Below are 12500 nucleotides of genomic sequence, written 5' to 3' on the forward strand. Positions count from 1 at the left end.
GTCAGGCTACCACTAGAGAACTTTAATAGACCTCATCCTAGACCGATTTTGACCTGAGTCTCGGAGGCAAGATGCAGCATGGCCTCAATATCTATCATTTTTCATGTCATGGTGACCTCTTTTTATGGTCAATGGCCATGTGTGAGTGTCAATGGCAAAGATCTTCTCGGTTGGATTTCTCTTTCTTTTGCGTGAGATACACTTCCCACGTTCCTGTACGGCGGGTGTTTTCACAGTAGCAGTATGGCACTGGGCTGAATCAAGGTATCAGTATAATAAGGTGCTATTTATTCTCTCTTTTCCTTTGAAGCACCGCCATTTGACAGCCTTTTTCTCACAACTATGATTGCAACGGCAATGACGATGACAGCATGTAGCTAAAGTGTTTGTGGATAAGTGGTACTGCAAAAAGAGTTAGCAATTGATACCAACCAATTGTGGACATTACCTGTTCAGATGATGCCACCGTTGAAGCCACCGAACCGGTTTGGCTTTGAGGAAGCTCCATGTTCAGATCCAGTCTGAGGGAAAGAAAATCACAAGACGGCATTCACCATGAACTAATCCGTAGAGGTACGCCATACTTTAAGATTGGATTTTCCTTTGGCAAGTACTATGCTCAATCAAGGCCTCTCAGTGGTGTTTGTCTTGGTACTCACCCTGCTTCATCCGCCATTTTATGCATCAGTGTGTCCACCTCGTTCTACACACACACACACACACACACACACACACACACACACACACACACACACACACACACACACACACACACACACACACACACACACACACACACACACACACACAATGTCAAGTAATAATCAGAAATGGTAAATGGATTGCACAATGCGTAATTAACCATTTACAAAGCTACAAGATGATAATGTTCACCAGTTCTTACTTTACATGCCATGTATAAAAGTTAACACAATAGAGTAAGTCTCTTCTGCACTTTGATACATTCATAAGTAAACAAACACAAGATGAAACCATTTGCTACGAGAAAAAAAGAGGTTAAATCAGCATCGGGGCAACGTTAATGACTATGGAGTTAGGGCTGCTGGTTTGAGGGGAACAGAGGCCTGGCACTGGGTCCTACCTGGGGTGTGGTCAGAGTGGTGGTGTTACCCATTGTCTCCTCCATGTGTGCCGTCTGCACGTCCATGGTCTCAAACTGGCTCTCAAACTTGTCCATTAGACCAGAGATCTGGTAGGGAAGAGAGGCCAGATCTCTGGTGAGGATCAAGCCATTTAAGTAAAGGGGCTGTCCTAGCATTGTGACGCCCTTAGGCCATTCACACACAACCTCCCGATCGTCTCCAGAGAATTGGGTCCGGAGATGATCCGGAGTTGCCCTTTCACACATGCAACACTTGCTTATTATGAATTATCTGGATCTCCGATTCTCCAGACTTTGCACTAGGGTCCTATCCGGTTAAACTCTGGGTAAACTAAGACATCTGCATTCACACATACAACCAGGTATAATCCGGAGAATGTCCTATTAAGTGCATGTGTAAAATAACTATTAGGGACTTGATGCCTTTGTAATAACAATGTATAATATATAATCAATAATAATAAATAACAATTATAAAAATAAAAATAAATAGATAAAAATACAACTATGAACTGGGACTGATGCACACAAGGACACACTCCTAAGTGCAATTCGAGCCATCAAAAATTGGCGTCAAAAGATACAACCGTTAAAACTTAAAAAATAGAGTAAAGTCATGCAGTTAACAATTAAAGATTTTACATCAAAGATGGACTTAAATACTGTACTATGTACATGTGTGTATTTGTGCGACAGAATACATGTGTGGTGGATCCCCTACCTTCTCCAGGTTCATGCTCTTCAGCGTAGCGTCCATAGACTTCACCACCCCCGTCATAGACTTGGTGACCTGGACAAACCAAAATAATTTATTTGAGCTTGTTTGTTGTTGTGTCAGAAATAGTCTGCGTTTTGTAGTGTTTCCGAATTTTTATTGTACAAATCTAGTGGACGACTATTCCACACTGCCTTTTTATTCTATAGTACCATAATGCACCATTAAAAAGGTGTCCAACTGATAAACACTTACTTCCGCACCATATCCCAAGATGCATTGTAGTTTTCATTGTCATCGGATTGATCCAAATAAGATGGTCTGCACATAAAGGGTCTTTATCTAATTGAGCTGTCACAGTGTGACATCTAACAAATGTCAGTTTGTTTATTCGACCTGCACATGAATGCCGATAGATTTACAGCCCATAATTAGTGTCAGAATTCCCACCTGTCCCCTAAACAGTGTACTATATAGGGGTTCCTAAATATGAGGGCTCAGATTATCCAATAGGGAACGGTCTTTGTTTCCAGAAGGTAATTGAGGAGGTACATGTACTGTGAACGTACTGAAACAGAACTTATTGCTCTTTCCTTATGTGTCCACAAGGGGGCCCCTTTGCCCTGTTGATTACAAGTCCTCCTCTGAAGTACATTCGAGGGAAGGCTTAGTCAACCTACCTCAAGTAATTGTGGTGCCTGAAAACTGAACGCAAACACAAACCAATACATATGCATCCTCTTTGAGAGGCCCATCATACATACATTTCACTCCTAGTTCTATATTTTGGTCTTATGATGAAGGTGAATGATAGATTGACAGTATGATTGTTGAGTTTAAAATGTATATTCAGGGGCATGCCCAAGAATATTTTGAAACTAGTCGCTACCAGTGTTTTGCTTTGTTTTTAAATAGACATATACTTACTAACTTAATTACTAAATACATCTAATATAAATTTAAAACGATTACTCATAATGTACTCCATATGCCAAAACAATACCAAAGCAACATCAGATAAAAACATTATTGATTAATTATCTCTGCATTTTTTTATTGCTGGTACTCACTTTAAATATTATCTTTGCAATGCTTTGTTATACAGAGAATGCAAATGGTTGCAATGACATCTGTTTACCAGAGACTCACCTGGTTCACGGTGACAGCCGTCTGGACTCTGGCAGCCACAGCATCTACACGGGCACTCATCCTCAAGAAGTTAATGGACTGATTCTTCTGCCGGATGGCGTTCTCTGCATGGATTCTCGCCACCTCCATATTGCCCTTCTGAATAGCCTGAGGGATAATAGAGAAATAAGACACAACACAATCAGGTTGAAAAGACCCATCACAGCTCAACAACCAGCCATAAGTGGGCCTTTATTGCGAGTATCTTCAGACATGCGATAACAAACATGGTCCTTATGTACCTTCTTTACTTTGGCCTTCTCTGCTTTTTCCTCCTTGTCACATCTCTTGGAGTTGCGCTGTAGCTCTTTGGCAGCAAACTTTAGGTTGAACAAATGCTCTGTTTCGAGGGTCAAGGATGTAAATAGTTTATGATTGCGATGAAATGATACTGCTACACACATATAGTCCACAGCAAAGCAATTATGGCTGTCATCGTGGAGCAGTTATATGTTCGACTTAATGGGTGCAAAGCGACAGATGGGTTGGACTAGCATAATTATTATCCTACAGATACATAATCATATGAGCTGGCCTAACACTGACTTGTCAATAAATGTAGCTATGCTAACAATAGCGAAGACTATTATTTGGGTTATCTACGCTGGAAATATAAAGGATACTCTCCATGTTGGACATTTCCAAGTTCTCTTCTCGGGACCAAAGGCCTGTCGACACTTCAGCCGGAAAGAGAAACAACAACGTCAAGCTTTAAAACAGTCTAGCCTTCCTCGGGCGTTTCGCTGTGGCAGGTTTGTTTTGATTCTTCACGGACTCTTTTTGCAGACGCTCCCTGGTGGAGACTTCCGTTTGCATCACAACGACGTCACAACAATGCAGTCACGATTCCACGGTGTCGTGCACGCTTCTCCGTACGTCACCAGCATCCCATCACCACCCCGTCTGAGAACTCAATGCACGCCCAATTCCAAAGGGAGACAAGTCGCTGACTAAAAATAGTCCGTTCGCTTCGTATCAGTGGGATGGGGTCCAGCAGGGCTAGTGACGTCACGTGTGTTTTTGTAATTGATCATATCAGAAGGTCGCGCGGCGGCGGCGTCGGAGTTGTGTCGTCCTATTATACATTTTTCTTGTCGTCACTGGTGGAAAACCATTGTCTGTGAATAAACGATGCGTAAATGCGTAACACTGTATTTTTTATTGGTACTCTCAAAATAGGTCGAATTTAGCATTCACCCGTTATACAGCGATTGCAAAGTCCTTTAGTCATTCACCCGTTAGTAACAGGACATATTATGTCAGAGTATCTACAAAATGTGTGAGAATAAATGAAATGGTAAGGTATGTTACAGACATTTGATAAAGTGAATATGCATCGGTCTGAGTAAGGGGGGGTGGGGGGGAGGATTTATAGCTCTGCCTCTGTTCACGGTAGCATCGTAGATGACTCATGCGCTGATATTATGAATGGACACGCTATGTGCGCGTGCATACGTGCGTGCGCACGCTCGTGTGTGTGTGTGTGTGTGTGTGTGTGTGTGTGTGTGTGTGTGTGTGTGTGTGTGTGTGTGTGTGTGCGCGCGTGTGTGTGCGTGTGTGTGTGTGTGTGTGTGTGTGTGTGTGTTCGTGTGTTTGTGTTTGTATTGGTTTGAACTTTGCTTTTGGGTTCTATATAAGCCCTTATTTTCGGAAATTGTGCAAGGGAAAATAACATATGGGTAGCTAATTTGCTGACGCCGGTGTATTGCGGGGCCATCCCTTAATGGCTCCTAAATCAGTCTGAAGTTCAGGGTGCAAGTTGCAGCAAATTTGGACCGTCGTAGGCTATCTATATGTTAATTCGGTTAACCTTTAATGCGTATAATGTAGAGGCGCGCGGCTGCTCGACCACTCCTTAACGGGATGACGGAAGGTCGCTATGGAAACTGCGTTACGCCTAGAGCGGTCGAGAAGGAAACAGCAGAGCGAGACCCAAAAAAGATTCCTCATTTCAGCACCGCACCTCCTGGACAGCGCCCGCGCGCTCTGCCCGGTCGCGCCGAATGACACCGCCCGATATGTGCTGAATCGTGAGGGGACAGAAACTGCACAGATACTAAATCAGAACCCATAGTAGCAAGGATCCCCCGAGAGACGGCAAGACCCAAGCCGCCGACTTTTCTTACTTCGCGCGTGATTTCGAGAGGCACTTTCTCCCTTCTCTCACGATCAACAGGTAAGCCACTGAATACCATTGTCTGTTCACCCGGATGCGTATGGCTTTAGCTTACTACGTTTCATTCAATGACATATCATTGCATGTTTAGGTATAGTGTTTTAGTGCGTTAATAGGCTATATCAACATCTATGAACAATTATAGGCTATTTAGGACTAAAGTCTCAGCGACAGCATTATAATGACGTTTCCGCATTTTCAGTTTTTTTCCCGCTATGTGAAATTCCTCCGAGTTGTAATGTGTGTCAATGAATACGCTAGCCTTTGCTATTCTTTCGTCGACAACTTATAACTTGTGACTGAACAGATAAGTATTCGACAGTATAGCATGTAGGCCTTTGTGTACCAGTCACAATCGTGTGAATGTGGTGTACTTTATTGCAGTGCTCAATGTCATTTATTTATTGTAAAGCCTAAATGTTGGCGTTTGCATAACATTTTCAGTTTAATTGAACATTAGATATGATAGTAAATATATGGATTATGCCGTTTTACCTGATCTTGGGCTTGCTACATTGGCTCGATCGATGTTTTGAGGTTCGAATATGCGATGCGCGTGGATGAGTCACTGCGACTCCCAAGTTTGCAGAAGAGTGCCAAGGGAAGGCGGGGGGGGGGGGGGGGGGGGGGGGTAGCCACAAAGGAAGCCTCACCGCGCATTATGCTCTCCCTCCAACAAAGTGAGAAGATGTTCTGTGGTCTGATCTTTTGGTTTACGCCTTTAATTTTCTATTAAATTGTTTTGCATCATTGAAATGCACATAGTTTATACCAGTTGTCAGATATTTGGTGACCACATGGCAACACAATACAACCCATGATCGAAGCTTAGTATTCCTTGTCTTTTATAATAACTCGTCCTTTGAAAAGGCTGATTTTTTTCTAAAAATAGGGAATAAAGTAATTGCATATGCAAAATGACTTTGAGCTGGATGCTTCTATCAATTAAAACCAGCACAGCTCTACTGATTCCAACGATTCCTGAAAATTGCTTTATGATTTCTAAACACTAATGCAATACCACTTATGACTGATGATGTTGCAGACCTCAGTCGCCAAATGTGATTCATGAACTGCCACTCAATTTATGCTCATTAGTACCCCTGTTTACCACCCTTTTAGCAGTGAAACATAGCGATCAACAGCAGTCAACCATGTCACTAAGTGTAATTGATTAACCTCAACAATACAATGGGTGTTTAGGAACTCAAAGTGGCACACTCAAAGGGCATAGACGTTTCTGGCTGCCCTATAAGGAAGGATGCAGTTGAATTTGGAGGCTGTTTGCCTGGGGATTACACAAGGGAATGCGGACAAATGGTCAAATGGTAGTCGGTTAATCCCAGTTAGGTGTCTCATAGTGCAATAATGCGGCCTGGAAGACTCAGTTTGGCCAAACATGTTGTTTATGATCGATATCATCTGTTTTGCTGTTTACTCTCTTCTCCGGGATGTTATATAAATGCTTACATGTGCAACACACAAGTATGCTACTGCCGATGACTCACTCAATTTAACCCTTGCTCCTCGAGAGGACCCATCCAATCAACCCCCTCCTTCACATCAGGGTTTTTAACATTTCTATGGTTTGCATGGCTGGCTCCAAACGTATTGAGAAGAGCCCTGACTCAGCCAAAGGCACACTGCCACATGTCCCCTCTTGACCAGACTCAATAAAAGGGGGGGGGGGGGGTTCTCAGTCAAGTGGAACAAAACTCCCACGTGAGCAACACACTGTAATTTGGCTGATTTAAAACGCAGTGCTTCCAATGTTATTCCACTCGGCTGCATTCAGTATGATCTAGTTACGCAGAGTGGCAGGATATTTATACAAGTGTTGTGCGCTCAAACTGTCAGCTTGTCAACACAGCAGTTACAGTATAGCGTGGGGGGGGGGAAATAGCTGTTGTCCAAGCTGTGAATCACAGAGAGCTCAGTGCTGGGGGGCAATGTGAGAGTGTGTGGTAGCGTGTGTGTGTGTGTGTGTGTGTGTGTGTGTGTGTGTGTGTGTGTGTGTGTGTGTGTGTGTGTGTGTGTGTGTGTGTGTGTGTGTGTGTGTGTGTGTGTGTGTGTGTGTGTGTGTTTGTGTGTACACGCATGTATGTGCGGCCATCTGTAAATATGTGCTTGTTTAATCTCCTTGGGGCATATAAGGTTGTATGAAAACATGTTGCATTTGTCCAAATATGCAATAAGCCCCTCCTCCCGATTCTCCCTGCAGAACGCCATCATGAGCGAGAGGAGATCCAACCAGCGCTTCCACAGCCTCAACGCAGAGCAGGTGGAGGTCCTGGACCAGGTGCTCTCGGAGGTGGTTCCCATCCACGGCCGGGGGAACTTCCCCACGCTGGAGCTTCGTCCGCGGGACATCATCATGGCAGTGAGGGCCCGGCTGGAGAAGCAGGGCATCCTGGTGAAAGACGTGCGGCTGAACGGCTCCACGGCCAGCCACGTGCTGGTCCAGGACAACGGCACCAGCTACAAAGACCTGGACATCATCTTCGGTGTGGAGCTGCCCAAACAAGAGGACTTTCAGGTAGGATACACCTCCCGAGGTGAAGGGTAGGAAGAGTAAACATAGCGTGGGATTATAGGGATCACTGTTCCTTGTCCCCTTGAGAATCATATGTTTAGCTAGTTAAGACACTAAAACAAGACACATCCTGGCTTCTAAAGTAGATGACGTCATACTTTGATTTGTAGCATGTAGCAGTAGAGGATTCAATCATCGGAATTAAATTACAGGGGTTTTAGAAAATTCCTTCGAATAACACAAGCAATGAAAGGGAGAATCTTGTCGTTACATCTAGTTGTCATGTCCGGTTGACCTTTGAACCCTTTTCAGGTGATCAAGGAGTCCGTCCTGGGCTGCCTCCTGAACTGCCTTCCAGCCGGGGTTAACCGGGAGCGGATAAGCAGCGCCACCATGAAGGAGGCCTACGTCCAGAAGATGGTCAAGGTTTTCAACGAGCACGACCGCTGGAGCCTCATCTCGCTCTCCAACAACAGTGGCAAAAACCTGGAGCTCAAGTTCGTGAGTGCTCTCAGGCGGCAGTTCGAGTTCAGCGTGGACTCCTTCCAGATCATCCTGGACCGTCTGCTGGAGTCCTACTTACAGCTGGAGGCCCAGCAGGTAGAGAACACTCTGGACTTGGAAAGTCACACGCAAGAGACTCAGAGCAAAGATTGTCCCTCACCATCAAACAATGCAGTTGAAAATAGAGAGATTATGGTTTCCAGTAGCAAAGACGTGTCAGAAACTGCAGGAGTTCCGGACAAACAGCCAGAACACCGTGAACACATACAGCATTCACAAGAAAAAGAACAGCTTCCCGAACTGCAAAAACAAGAAGAAGATAAAAAACCGACAGAACTTCTGGTACAAGAAACAAGCACCCAAGAACCAAGACAACTTTTTGAAGATGTGGAACATTCTAACAAGATTGAAAATGCAGAACAGATATCTGTCGGTGATTGTTTAGAAAATAAACATTCCGATCACACAGAGCTAATGAGCCAGACAGAACTCTTGCGACAGTGCTCATTTAAGATAGAACCCTTCGCAAGAACACAACTGTCTGACGATGATAGCAAACAAGTGGAGCAATCAGAACACAAAGAAATGTCTGACCCGATTGAAGTCTCAATGATTGATTCCTCCAATGATTTAGAACCTCTTGCTGAGCAGAATGAAGTTGGACAACCATTAGAGCCAGTTGAAGACTCAAAACCAGAGAAGACGGAGATTTTAGATATGGCCGAGGAGATGCACAATCAAGAACCCACGGATGAAATATTTGTTACACAATGTTCGAGTGAAGAACAGAAAATAAATACTGGTGACGAAACACACCAACTGTGCACTTCAGACACAAGCCAATTTATTGACAGAGGTAGCGCGACACTTACACAGTTCGAGAATGATGGCAACACTTCAGAAGCAGAACAACAGATGCAAACGGAGCAAGAGAAGGACACAGAAACGTTAACCCGACAGGATTCAATCACAGAGGCCACAGGGGTGGGTCAAACATCAGCCATGGAATCTCTGTGTTCCTCCTCCTCCTCAACTGACACACTTTCTCCTGGTGCAGAGCCTACACTGGAGTCCCACAGCACGCTACTCACCGACAGCTCAGAGAGCACAGCTGAGGCAGTCGACCCAGTGAACCCAACAGAGACTCAGGATATCGTATCAACACAAGCCAGCCTACTTTCAGACAAAAATAACTCCTGTCTTCCCTCCAGCAAAGTCGCTATTAGACTTGCTCAGATGGTTGTCCTCAAACACTCTTCTCCTAAACCTCCAAGGAGAATGTGCAGAAAGGTGACAACCAGTCCTATTGCCAGTCTTATCTGTGGAACCGAAACTGTGATCCCAGCCACCGACATAGAGGCAAACCTTAGCCTCAGCTCCGAACCGGAGACCACCTCTGATCCTGATGAAAGCAGGGATTCGAGCGCCAGTGCAGATATTATATCAACCCCCACAGACAATATATCTGGTGAAATAAACACCCCTGCGCAATCAGAATTATCCAGCCTCACATCCCCAGACCTGAACCCGGAGACCCAAATCTCAGGCCCCGATCCATCTCCCGATCCAGACTCTGTCGGTGTCGATGTTGAGTTGATCTCTCCTTTACCTCGAGAGTCACCAGCTTCTCAGACCACTGAGGGTTTATCGCCAACACCCGCTCTGGAACTCAAAGAGACACTTCCTTTCGAAGTGGATTGCATTCAACAAAGTCAGGTAGAGTCTTCCCCCGATCTCTTAAGCCAATCGGAGCCTCCTGACTCCCAGGCCACTTTAGCGTCACACGGTGAAAGATGTTGCACGCCTTCCCAGGACCCCGTGCTTACCTCAGTAGCAGACCTCCATGACGACGGTCATGGACACACTGAAGGGCCAGATGAAACAATGGACCCGCTTCCTTCCATGGACCTGGTGTCTATCAGTCTTTCGCTGTCCGTCGGGGAACAGAGCGAGCCAGGTTCACCTCCTTCTTTCCACACCGCCTCTCCATCCGGCATGCATTGCCTCTCCCCACCTTGCCTCACCCCCACCTCCCCCGGCCTCACCCCTCCCCTGTGTCTGAGCCCCCCCCCCCACTGCCTGACCTCCCCGATGCTGAGCATCAGTCCCCCGTTCAGTTACAGCTCCACCCCGCTGAGCTTCAGCCCCACCTCCTCCGGCCTCAGCTCTCCCCCCTACCTCACCCCTCCCATGCTCAGCCTCAGCCCTCCCCCCCTCTGTCACAGTCCCCCGCTCCTCTGCCTCACCCCTCCAGGGGACACGGACGCCCCCAGATCTGATGTACCGCCAGGCCTCGGGCCTTTTGTTCTGAACACAGAGGCACAGTCTTCCCCTCAGCCAGCCGTGCTCAGTACCCTGGATGAGAAGGGCGGAGAGGCCTTCTTGTCCCCACCTCTGGTCCCAGAGCCTGCCTTGCTCCCCGTCTCAGAGCCACAGGCTATCACTCAGCCTGGAGAGCCTGTTGACTCAGATCCTCCCACTGCCAATGATTTGTCTAGGCCTGTGCCCGTGAACCAAGAGCCCCCCGGAGGGGCAACTTCTGACCAGAGCAAGCCTCTCCAATTACCTGGCAAGGTCCCCGCTATTGAGGTGCTGGCGGAGAGCATGTACGGCGACTTTGAGGCCGCCATGGACCACCTGCGCTGCCGCCTGATTGCCACCAGGAACCCGGAGGAGATTCGCGGGGGCGGGCTGTTGAAGTACAGCAACCTCCTAGTCAGGGACTACCGACCAGCCAGCGAGACCCAGATAAAGACGCTGGAACGCTACATGTGCTCACGGTTCTTTATAGATTTCCCCGACGTGCAGGAGCAGCAGCGGAAGATCCTGTCCTACCTGAAGAACCACTTCATCGGGGAGGAGAGGAGCAAGTACCAGTACCTGATGACTCTGCGGCGCGTGGTCGACGACAGCACCGTGTGTCTGATGGGCCACGAGCGGCGGCAGACCCTCAACATGATCACGGTGCTGGCCCTCAGAGTCTTGGGAGAGCAGAACATCATCCCCAACACGGACCACGTCACGTGCTTCTACCAGCCTGCCCCGTACATGGCCGAGCACAGCGCCCCCTACCTGGCCGAGGCCAGCTACTGCAGCTACTACATCCCACAGGGGGGATCCACTCTGCTGTACCAGCCTTACCCCTTACACTTGCACACACAGACCGGACTGGTTTGATGCACAACATCAGACAATTGCACACACACGCACACATACCTGTGTAAATGCTGGTACAGACCCACACACAGACACACACACACACCAACATAATTAAACATCACAGGTGCGTACACAAACACAGACATCAAAATTAAAGGAAGCACACACACAAGTAAAACCACAACAGCCACAACAGAAATAAGGGGGAAGGTGCTTGCAGAAACACCACCAGCATCACCAAGGGATAAGTGTTCGCATTAGTCATAAAGCTGTATGATTGGAACTGAGTAGGTTTTTTCTGAACACAAACGTACTGCTCTGTGGAGTTTCCACATGATTAAATATAATTACCGTGGCGAAGCTTCTCAAAATTATAATTTGGGACACATAATACATGGACATGCACACACACACACAAACCCCCAGACACACTCAAACACACACACACACACACACACACACACACACACACACACACACACACACACACACACACACACACACACACACACACACACACACACACACACACACACACTAACATGCACACACAGACACACACACTGAAAGAAACAAAAAACATCTGCATTAAAACATACGTTGATGATCAAGCTGTTACTTCGACTAACCTTTGAGAGACAGTTCATCAACCAAGCTGACTGCGGTCGTACACAAACACACACACTGACACACACTTACAGGTACTTTCTCCCCTTCTCCATGTTCTTGTTATGTGTTATTAATGGGTTTGTTCAGAATGTGGACCTTGCCTGTGGTTAATATTGTGCATGGATAAATTAGGACTGTTCTCCACTGCCAAATACTGTGTGCTTACTATGTTTCTAAGAGTTTAACGTAGCCTTGTTTTTCCTTTTCAATAAGGGACGTATTCCGAAAAAAAAAGATATGAATATATATTGAGGTTTGAATCTGCCAGAGCAGACACATATTTACAAGCATGCACACAAACACACTCACACACACACACACACACACACACACACACACACACACACACACACACACACACACACACACACACACACACACTTGGGCACAGACACACCACAGATAATAATGTGTTCCAGGATAGAAATTGCAT

General features: G+C 46.3%; 2 protein-coding genes across 2 annotated transcripts in view; one reads left to right on the top strand and one right to left on the bottom strand.

Annotated features, from left to right (window-relative positions):
- LOC130390465 (charged multivesicular body protein 1b) overlaps positions 1–3835 on the bottom strand; it is a 4813-nt gene extending 978 nt beyond the window's left edge. The window contains exons 1-7 of the mRNA XM_056600440.1: positions 3650–3835; positions 3269–3366; positions 2988–3134; positions 1845–1913; positions 1103–1210; positions 660–703; positions 449–521 (exon numbers count right to left, since the gene is read on the bottom strand). Of these exons, the coding sequence (XP_056456415.1) occupies positions 449–521; positions 660–703; positions 1103–1210; positions 1845–1913; positions 2988–3134; positions 3269–3366; positions 3650–3665 (555 nt within the window). The 5' untranslated portion in view covers positions 3666–3835. The remainder of the gene's footprint in view (positions 1–448; positions 522–659; positions 704–1102; positions 1211–1844; positions 1914–2987; positions 3135–3268; positions 3367–3649) is intronic.
- A 3534-nt stretch (positions 3836–7369) lies between these two features.
- On the top strand, positions 7370–11416 carry LOC130390263 (terminal nucleotidyltransferase 5C-like). Its single transcript, XM_056600125.1, has 3 exons — positions 7370–7738; positions 8048–8335; positions 10760–11416. Exons 1-3 carry the CDS (start codon positions 7370–7372, stop codon positions 11414–11416), a joined length of 1314 nt encoding a protein of 437 aa, XP_056456100.1.
- Positions 11417–12500: the final 1084 nt, after the last annotated feature.

The sequence above is a fragment of the Gadus chalcogrammus genome, chromosome 10 (genome assembly GCF_026213295.1).
Source record: "Gadus chalcogrammus isolate NIFS_2021 chromosome 10, NIFS_Gcha_1.0, whole genome shotgun sequence".
Taxonomy (NCBI): Eukaryota; Metazoa; Chordata; class Actinopteri; order Gadiformes; family Gadidae; genus Gadus; species Gadus chalcogrammus.

Excerpts from the sequence above, each read along its gene's own strand:
- LOC130390263 (XM_056600125.1), top strand. The coding sequence starts at position 7,370 with ATGTTGCATTTGTCCAAATATGCAATAAGCCCCTCCTCCCGATTCTCC. Across the intron at positions 7,739-8,047 it reads CCAAACAAGAGGACTTTCAG|GTGATCAAGGAGTCCGTCCT; the intron begins GTAGGATACACC and ends AACCCTTTTCAG. Across the intron at positions 8,336-10,759 it reads TACAGCTGGAGGCCCAGCAG|CCCCCCGGAGGGGCAACTTC; the intron begins GTAGAGAACACT and ends GTGAACCAAGAG.